This window comes from Lutjanus erythropterus, chromosome 8 (genome assembly GCF_056507025.1).
Source record: "Lutjanus erythropterus isolate fLutEry1 chromosome 8, fLutEry1.hap2, whole genome shotgun sequence".
Lineage (NCBI taxonomy): Eukaryota > Metazoa > Chordata > Actinopteri > Lutjaniformes > Lutjanidae > Lutjanus > Lutjanus erythropterus.
Genome location: NC_139324.1, coordinates 41,915,864 through 41,935,873, shown reverse-complemented (window position 1 = coordinate 41,935,873; position 20,010 = coordinate 41,915,864). Strand labels below are relative to the sequence as shown.

Below are 20,010 nucleotides of genomic sequence, written 5' to 3'. Positions count from 1 at the left end.
CACGCCCTTTGACGTGCGGCGCCGCAAATAGTGAGTTTCGCCGACGTGCACGAAAATTTGTACACATATGTATCACAGAAAGATGAACAAAAAAGTCTCTTGGACCCATAGGCTAAAGTCAACAGGAAGTCGGCAATTTTGAATTTGGTGCTCAATTTTGGCGTTTTCCACATGACCTATTTTAACTAATTCCTCCTACAAAAATGATTCAACTGTCTTCAAAACTGGCATGGAGCAACTACACAAGTGTGTGATTAAAACTTATTAAAAGATTTGGTCAGTGTCAAATGCTGTGGCTGTAGCGTGGCGGCGAATTTTGGCGTTTCGCCATGAAACAGGAAATTGCTATAAATTTAGTGTAAATTGTCTAATCTGCATCAAACTTAACGTGTGATAATAGGCATGCCCTGAACACATCTACATAATACTGGGAGCAGGAAATGACAGTGAATTCCTTTCAAAAGTAGTTCACCTAAGAATGAAATTTCACTCAATATCTACTCATTCCTGTGCTGATGTGAGGAGGGATGAAGATCTCCAGTACAGCTGTGTGCATGTATTTCCAGTCTCAGAGGCTACAGTTGACAATGAGGCTGAAAACACGGTGTAAATGGTGTCTTTTTGGGTTACGTTTTACTGTCACCTCTTACAGACACTTAAATCACACCACGGGAGCGGTACGGAGACATTTTGTGGGTCATTTGTGCGCACTTGAGGTCTTCACCCGTCCCTGCATCGGCACGGGGGCGAGTGGGTGTCGAGAGCCGTTTGGTTTTCGGGGCGGACCGTGGCTTCGGGACGACGTCAGACGGTCGCGGCGACGCGTGGCCTCTTTGCTCCGGGGCGGGTCCGGCCGGCGGGCGGCGGTTGCCGGCCCCCCCGAGTGGCGCGGCGGTGCTCGGGCCCGGTCACAGCTGCTTGCAGCTTTAATTTTTTTTTGTGTTTGAAAACTGTCATCATTCACTTTGGAAGATTCTGCAACGCTGTTTTCCTGTGAAACTCCAGCAGTGTTTTGTGGACTAAAAAAACTAAACCTAACCTTCAGCCTTTTGGGTAAACTATCTCTTTAACCTAAACCTAACCTTACTCTAACCCTAACCCAAGTCTTCTTCCTAAAATTTAATTATATATACTATGGGGACGTGCATTTTGTCCCCATAAGGACGGCAGGTCCCCCAGTGTGAGAGTGTAAAGAGATGTATGTCCCCACAGCATGAGGAAGACACGTCCACACACATACACTCACACACACTCAGAGCCCAGCTGCTTTAGATGATCAGTATATGAGAAGAAGAATATTGGTGTGTCAGACAGTTCTGTCAGATTAAACACTAAACAATTAAAATATAAAGTTTTGAAATGAAGGGTTGTGATAATATCACACTGAAGCAGTATATTTCCACTAAATATCATTGAAAATAAAATATTATAAAACAGAACAACAAATAAAAGCACAAACACAACACTTTAAAACAAGTATCTCTGCCCTCTGCACTCTTTTAATATAACCATTAGCACAGTGGTTTTTAACCGCTTTGGTCCAGCGCCCCCGACTCTATTATCCCTCACTGCCCCAGCAAACAAAATACAGAGTGAATATTAATGTTGATTATTATTCTCTATTTTATCATTGAAAAGGCATATCAAATAACAGATTTAACAGCTAGAATATCAGTGTGGAGGGAGGTGTGATAAGCAGTCAGCTGCAGGGGGTGGCGGCTCATGAGAGCAGTGTCAGGTGAGTTAATTGGCACAGCTGGTGCTGGTTTTCTGATCTTGCTCTCCTCTTTGTATGCAGCGGTGTGGCCCTCAGATAACTACCGCTCATGAGACGAGGAGGAGCTCTACCTGAGACTTTTGTTTGCTGAACTGAACAGATAGAGCAACATGTGCTGAAGGATGCAGGCAGCCAGAGGCACATGTTGAAGAACTGCTGATTTGTGTTTAAGTATTTGGAACAGTTGTCAAAAATAAAAGTACACTGACTGTGAGCTGGATCTGTGTGTCTGTGCTGTAGAACTGTAGATGGCTACAATTATTATCAGAATAAAAAAGCAATATGAATGGAATGAGCTTTAAACAAATGCAACAGTTAGAAAGTTGACATTCAGACATTAATTAGGCCTCATTTCTGATGAACAAAGAGCAGCTGATCAGAAATGCTAAACAGGAAGCAGTAAAACAAGAGCAGCCTACCAAGGAAAAAGGCCACACGTGTATGCGATCCAATATTCTAGGGCTATTGATCTTTACCTTTGAAAAAAAAAATAGCTAAATGCTAAAGCTTTGAATGTTTTTTTTTTCACCGCAGCTTGCAGATAAGTTAGTTAGAGAGGTTGTGCAGTGGAGGACATTGAATTCAAGCAACTGAAGCAGTTGGACTGTATGTGAAGAAGTCCCTGCTCAACAAGATTTACTGTTGGGAAAGAATCAGCCTGGTCTTGGTTTGAAGATTCATGATGGCTGGACAAAACAGTTTTAGAACCCTTTTCATGCTCCCTTAAAAAAAAATTGCTTCCAGTGCCCCCTGACAAGCCCTGAACGCCCCCTGAGGAGTGGTACCATCCCCACTGAGAAATGCTACACAAGCATATACACCAACACACCTGTGCATCTTTGTAAGAAAAACAATGGTTTCACTTTAGGTTTAATATAAAACCAGTATCTCCTTCCAGAAATCATGACCAGCTTGCTCAAAGTAATCCAAAGACCTAGTCGTGAGCATTTAGGAACTACTTTCATTCCACAGAATCCAGAGCCATCCTTACACACAACTGCTCACAACAAGGTCTGTGAATTATTTTGAGTAACTGGTTCATGACGTTTTTGAAAGAGACTGGTTTTGAATTTTTCATGCTTTGAGCACCACATGACTTGTGTGACGGCCACAGGCCTCAGGTCAGTTCCTGTTCCTGCCTCTACTTTCTCTTGCAGGTTCCCTCCCTGGTTGCTCGCCCCTTCCTCCTCGTTGAGGATTGCTTTCACCTGAGCATGGCCTTTAAAAGTTTGGGAGAATCCAAGATGACTCTCTCTCTCTCCCTCCTGGAAGGCTGGTTCTGGTTCTGTTTGGTTTGACATTGTTTAGCTTAGGCTTGGTTTCCTTTCACACATAGCTTATGTTAGCACACACATTCACAGCACCTTCATTACACCACTGATTCTCCTACTTAGTCATTGGGTTCTTTATGTTGCTTTATTTTCAATAAATAAATTATTTGTTTAAAAGCTGTTATTGTGTGGACCTCCCTTCTTTGTTACGCTCTCCAACGAGCTGGGCATAACATTTGTGCCATTTACTTCCAATATATTGGTGCAAAGGCAGACATCTCTGTGGTCTCCAAAACTCTCACATGCAAAATATCTGGATGGATAATCCACAAACCTTGTTGTAAGAAGTCCATATTATTTCTAGCAGAAAGAAAGTATCTCTAGTAGATTCTTACATAGAAAGAAAAGTACAGGCTTTTCTCCAAAGTGGAGTCCTCAAGGAGGAAAAATGTAATGGTGGCGTAATGTTGCATTTTTGCTATTCCTGTTATTACTGCAAGGTTACTGGGCGTACACACACATCTCTGTCTTCATTCAGTCAGAGAGCCGACTGTATCTGTTTCTGAGCCAATGCATGTGTCGTTCTCTTTGTCTTTTACATGGCAGGTCGTGTGCAACTTTCTTGGAATTTGATTCAAATTGTTGCAATATCTTTAATAGCATCTGAATGAGGATGTTTACAGACTTTTTAACTGACACGGCACATGTGGGACTTACGTAGGGGTGGCATGACGTATGTTAGTGCACACACATGTACACACGTTTTTTTAGCAGTAATTCACATTTCTCATGTCTACTTTAATTAATAGTTTCTTATATTTGTTTAAAATGTTAGTTTAAAAGATAAATAGTCCTACTTCTATACTTTATTGTTTAAGTCCATCCAGCCATCTTCAACCGCTTAGCCGAAGTCGGGTCATGGAAATAACAGTTCCAGCAGGGGATCCCAGATATCCCTTTCCCCGGCTACATTAACCAGCTCTGGCTGGGGGATCCCGAAGCGTTCTCAGGTCAGGGTGGAGATATAATCCCTCCACCTAGTCCTCAGTCTGCCCCGTGGCTTCCTCCCAGCTGGATGTGCCAGGAACACCTCACTAGGGAGCCGACCAGGTGGCATCGTTACGAGATGCCTGAACCACCTCCACTTGCAGCAGCTTTACTCAGACTCCCTCACAGATGACTAAGCTTCTCGATTCAGTCACCTTCCCGAGAAAACCCATTTCAGGTGCTTGTATCCTCGATCTTGTTCTTTCAGTTGTGACCCACCCTTCATGACCGTAGATGGGAGTAGATTGAGAGGTTTGTCTTCTGGCTAAGCTCTCTTTTTGTCACAACTGTGTTAAAGCAAATGCAATGCCACTCCTGCTGCTCCGATTCACCAGCCCATCTCATGCTCCAGCTCTGGAGAAGAAAAGAATCCGACCCTTATTGAGAGGTGAGGTTCAAGAACAGAGGCTGTAAATAAATATAAGCACCACCAGATCAACCTGATAGCGCTCCACCTTCTCCACATCCTACAGCTCCTTCTCCACCTGAGCTGGCCTCTGCTGCCCGGGTCCGATCCATCGGGATCCTCTACCTTCATTGCCACCTATCAGGCAGCTTACTCGACCCAGCAGTTCTTCCGCAGTTGGTAGGTCCACAGTATGGAGGAGTAGTAGCCACATCAGTTTTTTCAGGCTGTACCCAGCCAGCCTCCATGGCTTGCTGACGGTCCCCCTCCCAGGCCTGGCTCCAGATGGGGGCCCCAGGCTTCCTCTGGGCAAGGTCTCCACTCCTTCCTCGGTTTTTTATGAGTTCTTAGTCTGGACCTGGTAAAGATGTAGAACTGCTGCCCTAAACTAAATTTCTATTTCAAAGTTTTAAGAAAAGCTTTGCTAAAACAACATACCTGATGATTACAGCTCATTATAGGCATTATCATGCACCTGACACTGAATCAGGAACCTTTGTAAATCTGTAAATATGATGCTTTAGTGCTTCTGATTCCTTCCACCATTGACTGGTGATTTCTTACAGTATATTCATCTTTAACTGCTGCTCAGAGGGATCTTTTTCTCTTTCAGCCCTGACATTTGAAAGGAAGCGTTTTTGTTCTACATGTGTAATACATTCTTTTTTGCAAAATATCATCTAGAGTATTTGTAAAGAGGTGTTTCTGTAACCTAAGAGCATGAAAGATGATTCAAACATGTAGAGTAGTTCTTTCAGCCATTTGACTGTGCTGAATTAAGCTTTTTAAGTTGTGTGTAATTCTTGATGAGGAATTGGTATTTATTGTTGATGTTCATTGAGACAAACCTGTCACAACATGCCATGGTATAATTAATAAAAGCATGAACTTGGTCAGCTTTACAAAATGAAAGTAGCAGTTTAAGTTAGGAAGTTACCGGGCTAATGGCTTTCTACACTCTAGATACTGAGATCAGTAATGATTGTTTGTTGCCATCTGCTCACACAAGCTCTCCCACAGACTGAGCCATTTTGGTTTGCATACTTAAGCACAGAAAAATATTTCAAACTTGTCCTTTAGGGAATATTAATTTTCTTCTTTGGTAGCTACTAGACTGCAACACTGAAGCACAAAAACTTTTTCAGTTTATTGTTTAGGCTTAGTGTCAGGGCAACCAGCACAGCATATAATATTTTTAACATTTGCTTTGCTGACTCCAGTGTGGATCCCTTCAGCTAATCTGCACATCTAAATCAAGAAGTGACAGTTCTGTGAAATGACTTTTTCTCCAGGGACTATTTCCTGTTGGTTACACAAATATATTTAGCTGAGGTGTCTTCAGTGCTTTGACTGGCAGTTGTAGAAAATGTACAGGTGTGTGTGTGTGTGTGTGTGTGTGTGTGTGTGTGTGTGTGTGTGTGTGTGTGTGTGTGTGTGTTACCTGGATGTAAAATATCTTACATCCCTTACAAATAAGAAGAACATACTTTTTAATATTTTAACAATCCAATCATTTCAGACTACAAAGAAACTGATGGACTGTGTATCCAGAAACTCTGCCACTGATTGGCTAATAAGCTACTTGCTAGCTTGTTACAGGCATTCTTTATAATACATAATTTTTTTTCAAATATGATGACAATTTTTACATTTCAATAAACCTGCAACATAATCTTGTCTTAGAGCAACCAATCATATCAAGCAACTGGTAAAGCAGTGACACAGTCCGAGCGGTTGTGTGATGAGCTGCAATCAATTTCAGTCTTGTGCAGATGATGGAGCCTCCATAAAATAGGGTGCACATAGCAAAGTTTTGCCATTTGGCATATTTTCCTGGCCCCTTCCCATGTTTCTGTACGTGCAATAAATTTTGTTAAAATACGATCATTTGAAAGTCGCAGTCCAATATCACATATTTACATCTGGCAACACTGGCCTTGAGATTTTTGCCCTTTAGAGTGCTTTGGGTACAAAAAGTTTGAAAACCATTGGACTAACCATTTATTTCTATTTTGAAGTTTAAAGAAAAATTTTGTTAAAGTGACAACCCCAATACCTTCAGCTCATTACGGACAGTTTTGTGCTCTTGACACTGAAACCTATTCCTGTTTAAAACTGCACCGATTTTGAGGTTTTTGAGGTTTTCAGCCTCTTCCTGCCCTTTGAGTTGCTGTTTTTCTCCATGCACATGTTCAAGCCATAGTTTTCAGTATCACCATGGTGACTTATGCTGAACTCATAACCTTGTCAGTAGCAGGTTACATTCAGAGTTTCAGATTAAATCAGCTGTAAGAAGCACCGGTCTCTAACTCTATTTTTCTTTTCCTGGTGATGTTCTTTATGAACAAAATAGATTCTCAGATGAGGGAAGATGTTATATACACAACGTTGCTGAGCTCTACGTTCGTAATGCCACCAAACAAAATCATATTACAGCAGCACAAACTGTTTGCATCCTGTTGCCATGGGAACCTCAGTTTGGTGATGCAGAAAGTAATTTCCTTCACACAGCAAATCATCCACACAATAAATGAATGATGAAGCAGCTTCAGACACTTTAAATGTTTTTTAGACTGATCCATTTGAAACTGCAGAAATTGCACCTCAAAACACTGATTAGAAAACTGAATAGTCAGAATATTTTCTGTGAAACTTTACTTTGATTTTGGCAGAAAACTAAAGTTATTTCCACTTATCCTTCATTATAGGACAGAGTCAGACCGACAGCATCATGTTTAAAAACTGTTTAATGTGCAGCTGTCAAAGTAGAAATAAATAGCAGGCTTTAAGTAACTTAGTAATTTCCTGCCAGCATTCCTCTCTCGTCCTACAGAAACAGTGCTTTTTGCTGTAATGTATTTTTTCTATCCTTCCATTATAACGACGTGTTCATCTTTACTGAAGTGGGCGGCTCGCAGTCGCTCCACTTTGGTGCATCATTTGACTCTTCTTCTACACAAACGGCCCTTTTTATGTGACTGCACGAAGAACCTTGGGAAGGAAGCCTGGATTAAAAAAGCGAGATGATAACCACCATCGTGATACTCGCTATGCCTGACTGGGGTTTTAGGTTTTGTCAAACCAGTTTGTGCAAAGAAAGCCTTGCTGCATTGAGCTTCTATTGTAGAACAGCCAAGCTTTTGAGGCAGGATATTCCAAACTTTTGAACAATAATGTAAAAACCTGCAGACAGATTATAGACTAAAGGGTCAACTTGGCAAGCTACAAATGCATGAATGAAAAAGAAAATTGAAAAAAGTTTTGTTGTTTGCAAACAATTTATATTTTGCATTAAACAGAACAGAAGTTTTTACTGAGAGATGAATAACCAGACAATAAGTTTTATGGTTACCAGGTTAATGGCTTCCAACACTGTAGATACTGAGATCGGTAATGATTTTTTTGTTGCCAGGCTCACATTTACTCTACAGCCAGAAATACGGGAAATATTTCAAACTTTTTATAATATATTTGTATTATATTTATATAATATATGTTTTGTTCTGTAACTACTAGACTGCAACAATGAAGCACAAAATCTTTTTTTTTTTTTTTTTTTTTCAGCTTAGTGTTCTGGGAACCTGCAAACTAACTCTGTCATACGCTGTGGGAAATACAGACCTAAAGCTTTAAGACTTCAGTCTGAATCGCTTCAGCTACACTCTTCACCTTTATTTCCTGATGGAGACACATATTTTGAGCTGAAGTGTCTTCATTGCTTTGACAGGCAGTTTTGGGAAGAATCTACACAATCCTGCAGAACACTGTGTGCTGCTTTGTGAGTTTTGGAACACTTACAAATAAGAAAACATTTCCTAACAATCCAATCACTGCAGAGTACTTTTAAACCCAATCAGATAGCCAGAGCACAATATTAGAAGGATTGGATTATTTGAAGTGGGGTCATCTGAGGTATTTATCCATAGTCAGTGTGTTATCTACAGTAGATGGCAGTTGACATACAACAGAGGATTACCAGTGTAGGAAGCTAAGCAATGTACTGCTGTGGACAGATTCAGCAACAAAACATATTTTAGCCACTTAAGAAAGGCTCATCTAAAAAAAATCTGAATCTGTCTAAGTGTATTTTATATTGAGAATAATTTCATAGCTTTACCCTGCCTTCAGACAGCCTTTTATGAGAGGAAACTGGTGTTATATGAGCTAATATCACTCTCTCCCCCTCAACCGGACTGTTGATCATCCAAAATTTAATCAGCACTCCATTATTTCATTATCATAATTTTTTGTTGAGTGGCCTGTTTCATTCCCTCCTTGGAGTGAACGAGGGATAAATAAAATTGCTGATATTATAAAATATTGTGATTTCTGTACTTTCCGGGATATACAGCAGCATTTTAATACACCGGTCACTTCATTTTGATTTTACCTGCAGATCAGATCTACTTCCAGGGGCTTGTGGAATCTCCTGGAGGTAAGAACATCCATTGCACAATATATACTCAAGTGTGTGTGTCTGAGGTCTGGTCTGCAAATTGAATTGCACGCAGGTAAAGGCAACTCTTAATCCAATCCCAAATGCCAAAATATGGAGGAAAATAAGGTTTTTCATTAAACTGCACGGTCATTAATTGGGTCAGAGTCTGGTCCAATAAAACGATTACCTCAAAAACCCTGATCATCAAATGATGAATTCTGATTTTGTTTTGGGGACATATTGCATAACTTGCAAATTCCGTTTTTTGAAAATGGTATGGGGATGTCCAGAAGTTCTTAGATTTTGGAACTGTCTCTTCATGACTATCAGAAGTTGGAACGCTCTGGACCATGCCTCCTATATGTTTTACTGTTGAATGATGATTCTTGAAAACTGTGGGTGCGGCTGGCAGACTGAACAGCAGCCAAAAAATTGATTGCCCTACATTGGCAGGCGCCACATTTACAGAGAAAACAGTGGTTACTCACTTTTGTGGATGTTCTGTTCATGGAACAAGCTGTTGCAAAGTCATTTGCAGCAAAACCATATAATGTTGATGTTTTAGTAGATGCTGTTGAGGGCATAAAGGCACTATTGTAGGTTTGTTAGCCTTTTATAGTCAGGGAGTACTCCTGTGGGTGGCTTAGTTTGTGCATGCATGCATTTCTTTTAGGATCAATAAATCACATAATAACACAAAGAAACTAACAGATCAAGGCAGCTGTAGATCGGTGTTCTATGAGGTAAAATTATTAATTAATTTATCATAATTCTTTCACATGATTCTTATTTTTTCAATAAAACCATTTATTGCACTTGTAGATGCTCAAGTAAACAAAAAGGTTTTGACCAGACAAAATGAAGCAGTGTTTCCTCTGCCACTGCACAATAAGTCCATTCTGTCTCTGTAATAAATTATGTTGAACTGTCTTGACAATGTTAACTGTTTATCGTACCACTATACGTACTATATGAACACAGTGAATGTGGTTACTGCAACAGCTGATTAGTATTCACGCAGACACACAGAGGATGCTGATCTCATTTTACAGTCCTTTAAAATGTTTTTTTAGTCAGAGCTGCTATCAGTAACAAGTCACAGATCTGCAGTAAAGAGCTGAAATCTCACTGATGACTCCGTTCACTGAGCGAGCCCCCGAAGAATCAATTTTCCACATAGTAACAAGGTCTGACAGCGGAGTGCTGTGCATGAGGAAGAGATATAAGAAAGCCCTGACTGAGTTGTATGTGTTAATGTTGATATAATAGTGTTTTTTTTAAGCTTTATTTATCCAGGGAGAATTCCCAGAGACCGATTCTCTCTTTTGCAGTTACATCCTGGTCACATTCACACAGTTTGCCAGTGACACCTGGAAGCTGCCCAGTACAACCAGCTGGACACTGAGCAGCACCACTGGAGCAGTTGGGGTTTTAGGGCTTTACTCAAGGGCACTTTTCCCACCCAGACTTATCCTGCCGGCTGGGGGATTGACCAACCTTCTGGTCCCAGGCTTGCTTCTCTAGTCTTTAGTCCACCACTTCCCTCCACTGGCTTTACGTTGTATAAGTGTGACTGATATAGCAACTGGGATTGTTCTGAAGCAAATAAGTCAATGTGTAAATGTAGCGTGATGTGAAGGTGTAGGGAAAAAGTAGTGGGTGACTCACAGTACTTTCCGAGGAATTTTGCTGTTGGTGCATATCATCTCTGCTATCACATTTGTGAGTGAAAACCTGCTTGCCAATAAAACCTTTTCTGATTCAGATGTATGAATCAAGTTTGCAATTTGTTTTTTAATTAATTGTGCAGTGAGTTTCCTGTTGCAGCTTCTCAGTGGAAAAAGCTGTCTGATGGCAGGGGAAAGCAGTGGAAATATTATTATATTATATTATTGTGCACAATTACAGAAAAGATGCATTAATTTTTTTTTTAGGTAGGTTGTTCTTAAGTGGCGACTCCTCTCTGTTTCTTCCAACTGAGGGTGTTTGGACTGTAGGTAACACACTGGCTATTGAACCACACTTCACATGCAAACTATCCGTTAAACACACAGATTTGCACATTGATCCATTCAAACAAGATGTTTTATGAACACTTAATGATTGTTCCCATCCTAGCTTTACACGCATCAGCGTACAGCGCATTTCTCTCATGTTCAAACAAATTTCCATGAAAGTGAAACACATCCATCAAACAAACACAGCTAAAGCTCAGACAGTCCTCCTGTTTGCAGTTTGTCAACAAAAAGAACTGGACTCCCTTAATGGTTTGACATGGACTGCATCTATTCAAACTGCTGGGAATGTACAGTACATCCTGAGTAGAGTCCAGGGAAATGACAATAACAGCAAAGAAAATTGCAGGAAGATGGTGGATATCCTCTTTATTGGAGCAATTTTGAATACCATAGCAACCAAAGTGCATATGATGACCTCTGAACAACCTGAAAGGAAACTAAATTGTACTGTATGCAACCATTCAACATATTTGCCTCCAGTCACTGAACAGCTGCAGCATTCCTCAGCAGGCTATTAGCTTTAGAGAGATCAGCCCCGCAGCTGTGGCACTGATACTCTGTGGCAGCTCTAAACTCTCACATGCATGTGAATTTTAATGTATTATCTGCATAATAAATGTCGAAAGTTCATTCTAATTCTAATATATTCTAATCAAATATAATTTCAAACAGGCCACAATGCTGCACAATTTTTAATCACACAAAACAGAAGAAAATCACAAGCACTCTACAGGTTCTATCCATGGCTGTCAGGGCCGTCAAAGAAAGCAATCACTCCGAGGAACAGGAGGTCAATCAGTGATCTCCCTCCCTGTCTCCTCCTCTTTGCGTGATGCAGTCAGTTTCAATCATTTTTTAGCATTTTTGTTTATTTGAAATATGCAGGTAACTGCAGGATTTCATCTTCCTCTCTGCTGCTTCCACAGCTGTCGTGGTAAACAGCTCGAGGACTTGTGATTAAAATGCATCAGGACTAATTTGGTTTGGCTTTTTACAATCATCCAATTAAGTGATGCGTTTGTGATATGTGCTTAAGTAAAGACACGACTATATCTAAATTCTATTTCATTTTTGCAGTACTTTTACAATGCTGTATGCAGTCTCTCCAGGAAGTTGCAATGCGAGTCCCACCAATCACAGCAGTCCCCAGCCAGCTCAATGTTTATTATTCACTATACTTTTGTAGAAGAACTCAAAAGAGGGAACACAAGGTTTTTCTTTTCATTGTCACTGACATTTATCAATACTCTGTGTACTTTTTAGAATTTTGTGTTGTTTTGGCTGAGTCTGAGCTCCAAAAGACTTTGCTTCTTTGTCGAATGCCCCCCAGGTCGAATTCTTCATTTACAAATAAAGCATATGTTTTTTCAATTTTCTAAAGCTGAGCCTTGAGTTACTGCGAGCAGTTAGAACAGAATGTGGTTTTATTCTCCCTGAAACAACTTACCTTTGATCGTCTTTAATAAAATATAGAAAAAATAGTAACTTTTTTTTTTTTTTATTGTTTGCAATTTTTCCTTGCAAAAAATGTCTAAAAACTCTGTAACACGTACAATTTTTAAAACAACCTGTGGTGAAATCAGCCACAACAATCCCAAAAAAGCCAATGAAATCCTGGAGGGACTGTCTGAGCTATAATACAAGGCTCATTCCAGTAAGTCAGTGACTTTGGTGAGTACTTGGGTTGGGTGATTGGACGAATATATCACCTATTGATGATGGGCTGGGTGTCTTTTTTTGGCTGATTTTTGAGGCAATATTTGTGAACCGGATCTGCTGATTGTTTAAGAGTCAATGAAGCTTGTCTTAGTTCAATATATGAGAGAAACTTGAATTCAGAAGGTGTACAGTTGTTTTTCTCTGTTTAAAAAGGAAAATAGGTGTCAAAATATTTAATTTCTCGATGCTGTGTGAGTTTGTTTTGTTTATTGGACGTAGTGAATGTACACAGCATATGTAACTAATCTCTAAACTGAAGATCGGAGGAGGTGGATGAATATTTTACCCACCGCCGGTTGATGGGCTGATGACGGTTTACAGGAAAATTTGAACATATGTGAACTGATGTTCAGAGCTGCGACAATAAAACACAATAAACTGCCTATTGAGAGAGAGCAGAGTGCAGTTTCATTCTCCTTTGAATTTTTAATGAATTACAAACAAATCATAAATGAAAAAAATCCCAACTTCTTTTTTGCATTTTTCTTTTGCTCATCACATTCATTTTAGAAAAGCTGCAGTGAAATCAGGCATTTAAGGCCAAAACAATCCCAAAAAATCCCTCTTAATCCAGGAGTGTGTAAAACATGAATACTTTTGCCATGCCAGGGGCCAGTTAGTAAAAAAAAAAAAAAAACATTTATCAGACAAAATGAAAAACCTAAGACCCATAACTTATCTTTCTTTGAAACTCTTTATTTTCAAATTAACTAACTGATTAAATTAAAATAAACTGATTTATTAATTTAACTATTAAACTTACTAAACTAACTTGGTACAAGTATAGTAATATTGATTAAATTGGCTTGATGCCCGGAAAAAATAATTGATTATTCTGCATTTAATAACTCCAACTGCATTTCAGTTGACAGAACAAACAGCACATCGAAGGTCTTTTAGTGTGTGCAGGTTAATACGCAGCTTCCTGAGTGACACCATATCAAGAGCCAGATTTGGTCCACAGGCCGCAAGTTGTGCACCATTGGTGTTAGCAATAAAATGCAGTTTTGCTCATTCCAGTATCTCTCTCCCATTGGTGAGTACAGTTATTATCATAACTGATGCAACTGATGTTCAGAGCTATAACAATAAAACCCAATTAATTGTCACTCACTTTTTGCTTTAATTTCCAGCAAGCTACTGCAGCTATCATCATTATGAGCTGCTCGATTTAATTAACATCAAAAATCTGTGCCAGTCTTTGTGAGTCCTTTGCACTCGCGTCTTTGAGATATTGTTTGGCAGCTTTTTACCCTCACCTGCCTGTCTTCTCTGTTTTCTTTTTTATGGGCACCCTGAGATCTGCATCTGCATGAAATGTGTTGCATTTGGCTTACATTCATCTTCCATTGTGGCGTCCAGTAACTGCACCCAATCATTATCATCTGTCCTGACTAACAGTGAGTCACACTCACACACACACACACACACACACACACACATATATGTATATACATATACATATATACATATATATATATATATATATATATATATATATATATATATATATATATATATATATATATATATTAAACTTTTGTTAAAATGTCACTAACATGACTATAAACACATCAGTTAGCCACACTGTTGCACCAAATCACATAATCCTCCATTGCTGTAGCAACTCATTATCTCACTAATTCCACAACTGAAAATATCCCAATGCACAGTGTACTCATGTTTGGCTAATGTTCGCTGTAAACAACAGTCTCTTCCTTTCCCCTACTAATAATTCATAATTGACTTACTTACTGTTCCAGTGTCAGACAGAAACTTTCGTTCAAGGTGTCAAAATGACTGATCACAGAGAGAGATCAATTCTGCAGCGCACACTTTGCGTCAAACTCGGAGATGCTGTCAGTTGAGTACAAACCTGTACTGTTTTCTGGTGTCGTATCTCCCCGCGTTTGTCTCTCGGATTTTGGTGGCCAACACTCGCACGATGTTCACAAACAAGATGAAGTTGAGCTGAAACAGAAGAACAGAGATGGAAAAGTCTTCATTAAGTGCTCCTTGGTCCTATTGGACTGTAAAATAATGGGTCATTTTAATTGTTAAGGCTCCACCTTTATACCATGAATGGTATAGTGTTCACAAAAGATATTATTGCTGCTATTTAATCAAATTAAAGAAGACTGTCATGGCCGTGTTTTGCATTTTATATTTACATATTTACATTATCCCATAGATATGATGTCAAGGCTCTGCGTAACATCGGTGTTTCAGAAGTGGAGCATCTGTTCTTCTGCAACCACATTAATTACAGAGTTTAGAGTTGCTTTGCCCACTTACTGCAAGCATAAATACACATTTGCAGATAACCTAAACCCTAAACCATCTTACCTCATTTTTAACATCAATGTCAAACATCACAGCAGCCATGTTCCTGTCACATCAAACTCAGGATGGGAAGTTCAAATGTCATACTGCTGTGTTCCAAGTCATACACGCGTAGGCAATATGACAAATCATTATCATTTCACTGCTTCCTGATTGATCAGCAACTGAAAAGACTATGGAAAGCAAAACTCTGGAGGAACACTGGGCCATATTTTAAACTAAAAGAACAACCTGTTACCCACCACAATTAATCAGTCTGATCTGTTTTATCTGTTGTGTTGTGCTTATTTTCTGTTGCCGTCTGTCTAAAATGACTGTGTGCAGTGTGGAAGATGACTGATCCATCAGTGTGTCCCACACATTCATTAATTTGTGGCAGCTCACAATAACAACCTCAGCCGCCATAAACTGATTTTCTCATTTTGGAGCTGTGCCCGTTTCTCCCTTGATGTGAGCATCTGATTTGCAAAAGTCTAATGAGATTTGTACCCATTTCTATTAAGGAAAATCTCCCGCCTCCAATTTTCCTCTCACCAATAACTTTCTACTTCTCACGTAGGCCTATTCCTCTCCTCCGCAGGTTGATTCGTCCGTTGTCTGTCTCTCGGGGGAAAGCTCAGCACTGCCCCTAGAGGCCTGGAGCACTTCCATTGTGTGACTGTATATGCAGCGTTTTCGTTTTGCATTTGTTTTCTTATATGCAGCGCGTTTCTGTATTTGCAGCGTTTTCCTTTTGCATCTGTTTTCTTATATGCAGCGCGTTTCTGTATTTGCAGCGCCTGTCTGTATATGCAGCGCGTTTGCACTTGTCGGCCACCGTAATATATATGTATATAATGTTCTTTCAGACACACTTCAGGCCTCACTGTTTGTGATGTTTGAGTTTATATTATATTTTATTGATATTGAATTCTCCTTGTGCTCAGGATCGTTCCCGTCTGCCCTCCTGCCTGCGTACCTGTTTTTCTGTTCATCTTCGTGCCATTTTTTTTTTTACAGATAAACCTTCTTAAACCTCATCTTATCTCCCGTTCTTCATCTCATCTCCTGTGTCCGTGTCCTGCAGTTGTGTTCTAGAGTGAAATGTCATTTATCTGGTGGCACAAAAACTTGTAAGCACAAACCAAAAAACAATCAAACCTTTCTCACTAGAAAAACTACAGACTGTTTCCAATCACAAGCCAGTTTTACTATCCTCTTTCTGTAAACCATACAAAAATAATTTCAGTTTTAAATTGCATGTTATTCCAACAATAACTAGACGACTATATACAACTTTCTAAGAAACCATTATGTAGATGTCTCAACATTTTCCACTCTATCACAAGGTAAGATCAATACCTGCAGGCTAATCTGTAAACAACAACAGTAAAGCACTTTAGAAGCCTATACATTCCCTTAAGTGAGATATTATAGTGTTCTGTGCAATCCATTCATTTTTCATAATAGCTTGGAGGGAAAAAAAAGCTTTTTTTTTTTTATTTTGCCAAGTTCTGGGATTGCTTCTCAGAGACTTTAATGAGGCTGAGGCAAAGTAATTTGAAAGATGCAAATTGAGGCTTAAGTTTTTCACAGTGACAGACTTAGACCCATGAATCTGTATCATCCTTTCAGTACGATGTGTCTCTTGGATGAGAATGTAGTAACAAATACAGCTCCAGAATACACACACAGCTTTAGATATAATCCAGGCAAGAGTAGCTTAGATTTTAAGTTATTTTGCAGTCACATATGAATGAATTTCTGTTCATTCTTTCTCATTTTTCCGTTGCTATCATCATACATGCACACACAACAATACATTTGCACTATAGTGAGTGTGCCTGACATTATCAAGGAGAGTATGCTTCACTTGTAATCATTGTCTGACCCTGAACACCCACAGAAATGAGACGTGGTTGATGAGAGAAAATTAGCACTTAGACCATGAACCAGCAGAGCTATTGGTCTTGGACTGTGATGACTATCAGTGCCATCATTCATGCATAATGATCCCGTCTTTGTTGATAAAATCAAACACGCATGTGACACACAGAGATTATGAGACATCATTTCCAATATATAAACATAACACTATGTGATGGATGTTTGTCAGTAACAATAATCCATTTGAGATTGCCCAAGAATGAGTTTCCCTTCAGCTAACCTTCAATTTTTCTCCACATCTATTACACACAAATATTCACTGTATGTAATTCTGACTTCATGTCCATCTTATTCTTGTGAAAGCTATATTTCAATAACGCCATGAGGGAATGTCTCTTCAACCACCAAAATTTATTCAGTTCAATCTTGGGTCCAAGTGAAAATTTGTCCACTGTGACTTCACGTCTATACCACTCTGGTGAACTGGTGGCTATTTCAGCACGTGGCCAGGTGAGGCAGGAGAAGAACAACAAGAATAAAACTGGGTGAAGAAGAAGCAAAGACGAAGAAGGTGAAGAAAAAGAAAGAGGCTACAAAAAAAAATGCGAAGAGGAAGGCAAAGAAGAAGACAGTGGCATAGAGGAAAGCCAGTCTGAGATTGTTCTGTGAATTTACTTAAACCCCGTCAGATCTTAAAAACCCATTTCTTACCAAGCTATAATTTACAGACAGACATATTCACTTTCCTGAGATGAAGAGTTCTCAGAATTACTTCTAATGTGTCAAAAGATTTGAAGTAATTTTTTTCTGTTTTAGTACATTAGTGAGCACTGTTGAATACAATCTGAATTATAGCATTGGGTTTGATTTCAACACTCGGTATCTTCAGGGGATCATCAGCAGTGCATCAGTCCTGATAAATCAATTTTGTCACTGATTAGAATCCACAGGAGATTTTTTTTTCAAGCTTGGTAGCACAGCTTGGTAGCAGCTTAACTCAACTCAAGTGTGCACATTTCTTTCAATGAGGGAGTCAGTTTTCAGCTGTTTGATCATTTATTCAGCTCTTGCAAAAGTGGTGCTCACCACAAGACACTGCATGACCAGCCAATCCCCCTTTCTTCCCTCTCCTTTATTTGTGTTTTTGTTAAAATGCTAAAAGATTCCAGAAGCCCACAGAGGAGCTGTGCACAGCATGAACGACAGAGACAGGGACCGTTTCTCATGATTTGTATTGGCAAACTTTAAGCTCATTTAATTTTGAATTAAAGAGAAAATTTCCTCCTGAAACAGACAAGGACAGTCAGACTTGTAATGATTTGTCATTCCTGCTCCTCAGTTTCTTTCTTAATTTAGCTTATCAAAGCCCCTATTATCTGTGCTGTGCCTTCACTTTTAGTATAACACTCAATCATTAAAAACATTCATCCAACTCTGAATCCTCATGAAAAAAATACACCGGGTCGCTACTCATCCCTACAAAACAATCCTGGACTTATTTCACCCCTGACAAGCAACTATAACCTCATTATTTATTATCTGTATATACTTAAACTGTGCACTACTGACTGTCAGACAATAATTCTGTGCAATGATTAATGTATGCAACATTGTTATTACACTCTTATATAATTGTAGCGTGATGCACATTTTTGTACATATTTAAAAAAAAAAAAAAAAAACATCACTATCTGTCAGACTCAGCCCTTCACTGCCTGCTCACTCATACAGCATTCTTCAGTCTATTTATATTTTACATCCATCCTCTTATTTCTATTCATCATATTTTTCTTTACATTGCAGTTTTAGATTGTTGCTGTAGACATACAACATACATGTAGATAAGGCACATGCACCTTTGCACACTTCCTATTGTATAAATGTCTTATCATTGTTATATCTTTTATACATTGTAGTAGAATTTACATATTTTTAATTTTACATACTAATTTTACATAAATTTTTAATTTTACATACTATTTTACATATCCCCCAGGGATCAATAAAGTATTTCCAATACTGAATATCTACACAAAACCTACTGGTTTTATTACTTGATTGCTGTTGAGACGTGTAGCAAAAGTAGTGATTTTGTGTAGTAATTTCAGTAGTAATGAGTATAGTTTTGGGATGTTTGCCTACAGGTGATTATGACATAATGACTATTTAAATCACTGCATTATTATTTTTTCTGTCTCACTGTTAGCTTTTGGGAAATGACTACAGAAAAACTGCTTCACATTTGTTGAATTGATTTTATTTATTGAATTACTACACAATACCTACACATTTACTACAGTATACCTTCACAGTCCCTATTGAACTGCTAAGCCCCGCCCTCCTTAGTTACCATTACTGAGCCTGCCAAACTTTCCATTCTCACGCTGCAGTTTTCGTTTAACGGTGGCAGATATAACATCAAAATTGAGAGTAATTGTTGAAACATGAGGCCTTTGAAACCTGGAAGATGTAAACAAAAGTAGATTCTCAATTCTAGCTGATGACTGTTGATTTTGTTGGCTAAAATGACTCTCAAGCAGATTTCATAAGTGTAGCTGGCTAACGTAGGCTAGTGCTAACTTGACTTCAGTCAGTTAAGAAGTCTCCAGCTTACGTTTTAATGTTTCCATCTGTCATGTTTTAAAAGAAGAACCCTCTGAGAAGTGTTTATGTAAAGTTAGCTTGCGACTGCATACATGACATAACAACAATTCTAAAAGAGTGACGCTAAAGCTAGCTTACATCTCAACAAACTGTAGTCACACAGCGAAATACAGCAGATATATCTACATGATAGATGACAGAAATACACTCATTAACATGGGTAAAGCGTAGGGACTTGATTAGTGCAGCGGACTTTGAGACGGGTCACCCAGCCAGACCAGCTGGACCGGTCTGAACCCCAGGATAAGAGCTAAGCTAACTCGTCTTACACCTCAGACTGCAAGCCAGAATGAGATGCATTGTCGTCAGCCCACATCCTCAAACCCCCACAGAACAAATGCAGATGCAGTGGGATCTAACAGGTTTGTCTGGAGGTAAAGTTACTACAGCTAGTAACCTAGTGTTAGTTAGGCAGATATGCTAATGTTTGCAGCTTATGTTAGAGCAGATGAAGACAGAGT

At 39.1% G+C, this 20,010-nt stretch overlaps 1 protein-coding gene across 1 annotated transcript in view; it reads right to left on the bottom strand.

Moving 5' to 3' along the window:
* pth2ra (parathyroid hormone 2 receptor a) overlaps positions 1–20,010 on the bottom strand; it is a 105,690-nt gene that overhangs the window by 23,766 nt on the left and 61,914 nt on the right. Inside the window, exon 10 of the mRNA XM_084724196.1 lies at positions 14,553–14,647. Within this exon, the coding sequence (XP_084580322.1) occupies positions 14,553–14,647 (95 nt within the window). The remainder of the gene's footprint in view (positions 1–14,552; positions 14,648–20,010) is intronic.